Below are 4,493 nucleotides of genomic sequence, written 5' to 3'. Positions count from 1 at the left end.
ATCGGCTTGACGGACAAAAAATAAAAGAAAAATAATAACAAACACTAGAAAAATGAACTATCTCTATTCGTACTTTTGTTCTCTGCGTATATGTTCCTACTCTAATACAGATAGATATGAAGTCCATTAATAATCAAAACAATATGTCTTAGTATCAGTGTATAAACCCATATTGTTCTGTAAGTATAGATATTTCTTTTTAACCTCAAATTACAAATAAAAAAGTCGCGGTTTAGATTAAATAACTTTTTAACACGTTTGTAGATAGGACAGACAAAATACTTCGGAAATAATCTGTATAGTAAACTGAGCTTTAAACTGCAAAATTTAATTCGGTTTCTAATCGAAATACTAAATTGACATTCGAGAACAAGTTGCAGATCTATAATTATGTGTTGAAACCCATCTCAGGATATAAACTATACCAAGGGGAAACCGTGGTTAAAAAAATATATGGCAATGGGCCAACATTTTCAATTCAAAACATTACGTCTGATCGTCCTGGTAAATTATCAACGATCAACTACGGAAATAGTAGTTGTAAAGCATGATGTATGGTCTCATTACAAATACCTATTTCTTTTATTTACAATCCTTACCTTTTTTAAATTGTGTATTTTGATACTAGTAAAATAATTTTCGATATATTTTTAAATTAAATTCATTGCTCCTAAAGAAATATATAATGATCCATTGTAAAATTATTTAATTTTTAGTGGCAACATGTCTCTAAAGATGTTTATATTATTGCTGACTGTAGCGCTATTCATAACGATACCAATAGAACTAAGCGAAGCTTCTGCTGTACTAATATCTGATATGACAATGTCAGTCATGGTGGAGTTATCTTCCCGACATCCATTCTGCAAGATGCACACCGATAGGTAATGACTTACATTTATACAAATACAATTTTTTAACATAATTTATATTCAGTTGTATAAAAAATATATTTGTGCAATAATATTATATATTAAATAAATAAACGTTAGAATTTTCTCTAGTGGACTAACTTATAAACTCTATTCTTCTAGAGGTGATATACAACGAATGCTTTTACAATCAGATCCGCGACGCATACGTCAAGTACCTCGTGAATCTGTAATGGAGTTAGAGGATGTCTGCAAGAGTTCTGGTTCATATGGACATGAATTCAGAGGTGGTTTAGGTTTCATTTATCCCGGTACTAAATGGTGTGGACCAGGTACTAACTATATTATACCCATAACATTTAGAGAACAATTGATACATTAATTTTATCCCATAAAAGGCACTGCGGCTGCTGACTATAATGACTTAGGCAATCATATCGATGAGGACCGCTGTTGCAGAGAACATGATTTATGTCCAAATGTCTTGAATGTGGGAGAATGCAAGCGTGGTCTCTGTAATACAGGTACCTTCACACGTTCCCACTGCGATTGCGATGCACGTTTACGAAAATGTTTACAGTCTTTAAACACTGGTTGGTACTCGATATAACTGTTTATATTATAAATAATTAATTAATTAATTTTATTTTTATGATTTACAGAAACGGCTAACACTTTGGGTGCAATTTTCTATAATGTTGTGCAGGTCACCTGTTTTCAGGAGCGTAGTCCTTGTTCATCACATCAAAGGTTTGAAGATTTCTTTTATAGAGCAAATCAATGTGACATAGAATTTCGTGGTGCTGAACTTTATGTACCACCAAATGCTGGGAATCTTATACAAAAGATACTCTCCCATCCTTATGGTTTGGCACAAAAGTTTTTTTATAATCCACAATCATCTACGCGTAATGAATATGGAGGTCGAGCCTTACAAAGCCAGCCATCTATTAAGCAAAATTTAGATAATTTCACACGCCGTTTGGGTGTGAAAATAGCCTCTGTGGGCTTAGCAGCAGTGAATATATTTCGCGAAATTGTGCAAAGACCACGCGTTATCTGGGATACTTTGCACTCGAATGTGCGCAGAGAGTTGCCAGAGGATGTGAAAACAAATAATGTTGCCAATAACTATTATTATAGACCAAATAGTTTTGGTGCTGGTGGAGGTGGTAGTAACTATTACTATCACCAAAATGCATTGCCAAATAATTATTGGCATTATTAAATGCCACAAAGACTGTTTTTAGTGTATAATTATTTTAATTTTAATCTAAGCTTAGAAAATTATTTTATTAACATATCATTCGCTGCCATAATGTATTAAATTTTAATTATAATTAAAAAATATTTTTTCTTTTATTTGTTCTTTTATTTATAATATATATATACATACTAATATATAATATATATATTTAAAATATATATATGCTATATCTTTATTTTAGCAATGAAACTCAGTATTTTAATTTTAGTTAATGTTTTTATAGTTGTTTTAAATAAATGTTTATTATTGAAAAAATATTGTTAATTTTAATTTTGTTTTCATAGTTTCTTTCAAATTATTTTTTTATTTAAATGTTTTTTTTTGTAATTTTTATATATGTATATGTAAAATTCATAATTATTTCATGATTCTTTTTTTTTTGTCATATTTACAGTTCATAATCAAAGGCTTGAACCCGAGACAATGGTTAGAGTTGCTAACTATTAGGCTACTGGCATTACCATATATCGAACATCTCTGAAAAAGAAATCTATACAAGCCCAAATATCAAGCCCTATCAAGCCCAAATATTGAGCCCTAAAAGTCTTTATTTATTTTTCTTATGCTCTAATACATAGATCTTGGCTATATGTTATTAGCATCCAATCGAAGTATAGCTTTTTAGAGAGGTAAAACGATGTTAGAATATGCTATTCAGACCATTCTCTATTTAACTGATGAATATATTTATTAAGAATTTGAGATAACTTTCCGCATTGTGTTATAATTAATAGGATACGATTCCGTTTTTCGGGAAACCGTGCTATTTGGCACCGGATTTTTAAAAAATTTATTATTTTGAATAATTCTTTTAAGGCTTTAGGATCTAAAATTTATACATAAAAACCATTAACGCCAAGTAAATGAAGTGAACAAAAAGGAATTAAATTGTCTTCATTAAACAAACCTTATTTTTTTTAAAATAAGTTATGATTTCTGTGGGGTCTCTATGATCTATAATTTTTGAAACCCACATGATCCATCAATTTAATACTATATAATTTTTTAACTTAAATTTTTTTAACATTTATTTTTCAGAGTTGGTTATAATCAAACGGAACAAGATCAAATCTGTGCTCAATGGCAATATCAACCATCAGAGAAGTATGTACCTAGTGCACCGGGAAGAACTTAAATACGTAAACTCATTTCTAAATGTTCATACAACGATACGACAACGAAAATCGTCAATTTTTCCATCCATTAAAACTTTAAAGTATTAAAGAATAATATTTATATAGTAGAACCTAATATATTTTCATTAATCGATGTAAAAGGTTATGAAAACTTATATCATATAATAAGCGATAATAACTTTTTTAAATATTTAATCATATTATCTTAATATCTAGTCATATAAACTAATATTTCCATAATAAGCTGTGTAGATAATAGAAAAAAAGATTAAATGTGTAAAAATATTTACTCATTCAATTAGAAAATACAAGAATTCGACTTTATTCTTCAGGTTTTTAGTAGAAGACAATCCTAGTCCAATTATTAAATAATAGTTTTAATTGTCTTAAGTCTTTAGTGTTATGTTTTTATAAAGTTATATTTTTGAGCTACTGATTTAAGGATATTCCTTTACAATGGTTCGGAAATATTAGCAAATCGAACAGTATTTCCTCACACACCCTTATATGAAGGGTATAGTATGAAGACACTTGCAAACGAAACAGCAAACGAAATAGCAAACGATACCACCCAAACTGTAAACTGCTCTTTTGACCAGTGTTTAGTCAGGTCAGCCTTTTATCATGTTTCCACTGCAGCTAAAACTACAAATGGTAATGAACTTAAGATTTGGTCGTTTTCATTGGCATAAGCTAATTTATTCATATAAAATGGTTTGTTTACATTTAACATATAAAACATATGACAAATATTTCAAACTTTGTTAATTTCCCTTGTGGGAAATTTATTTTTAAGAGTTGCAGACGTTTTTCACCTCAAATCAGTTGATTTATTTATAATGAGCTCATTTATGTGAAAGCTCTTTGATAATGATAAATTATCCTCTTTAGCGGCGTTAATGAGTAAAACTGCCTAAATGAGACAGTGGAAACATGCTATTAGACAAATATTAAAATTTTATTTAATATAGAAGTATCTATTTATATTTATTAAATTAAGTTAATTTCTATTAAATAATATTAAGTACCTTACTATAAATAAAAGTTCAAAATATAGTTCAAATTAGTCTATTTCATCGTAGTAAAGTTGGTTTCTTTCGTAATACGTACTTCAATCTCGTCTTTAGAACAGTCAATATACAAAAAAAAAACAGTCAATAAAATGTACAAAATAGGACACTAAATCACTGATTTTATTTATATAATTAAAAATTGATA

General features: G+C 28.8%; 1 protein-coding gene across 1 annotated transcript; it reads left to right on the top strand.

Annotated features, from left to right (window-relative positions):
- Window positions 1–722: 722 nt before the first annotated feature.
- LOC119670127 (acidic phospholipase A2 PA4) lies at window positions 723–3,981 on the top strand. The gene is made up of 5 exons (XM_038080263.1): window positions 723–884; window positions 1,035–1,204; window positions 1,271–1,465; window positions 1,535–1,622; window positions 3,178–3,981. Exons 1-5 carry the CDS (start codon window positions 724–726, stop codon window positions 3,272–3,274), a joined length of 711 nt encoding a protein of 236 aa, XP_037936191.1. The 5' UTR covers window position 723; the 3' UTR covers window positions 3,275–3,981.
- Window positions 3,982–4,493: the final 512 nt, after the last annotated feature.

Source organism: Teleopsis dalmanni, chromosome 1, assembly GCF_002237135.1.
Source record: "Teleopsis dalmanni isolate 2A chromosome 1, ASM223713v2, whole genome shotgun sequence".
NCBI lineage: Eukaryota > Metazoa > Arthropoda > Insecta > Diptera > Diopsidae > Teleopsis > Teleopsis dalmanni.
Note: the sequence above shows the minus strand (reverse complement) of the source record. Positions and strands in the feature narration are given on the sequence as shown.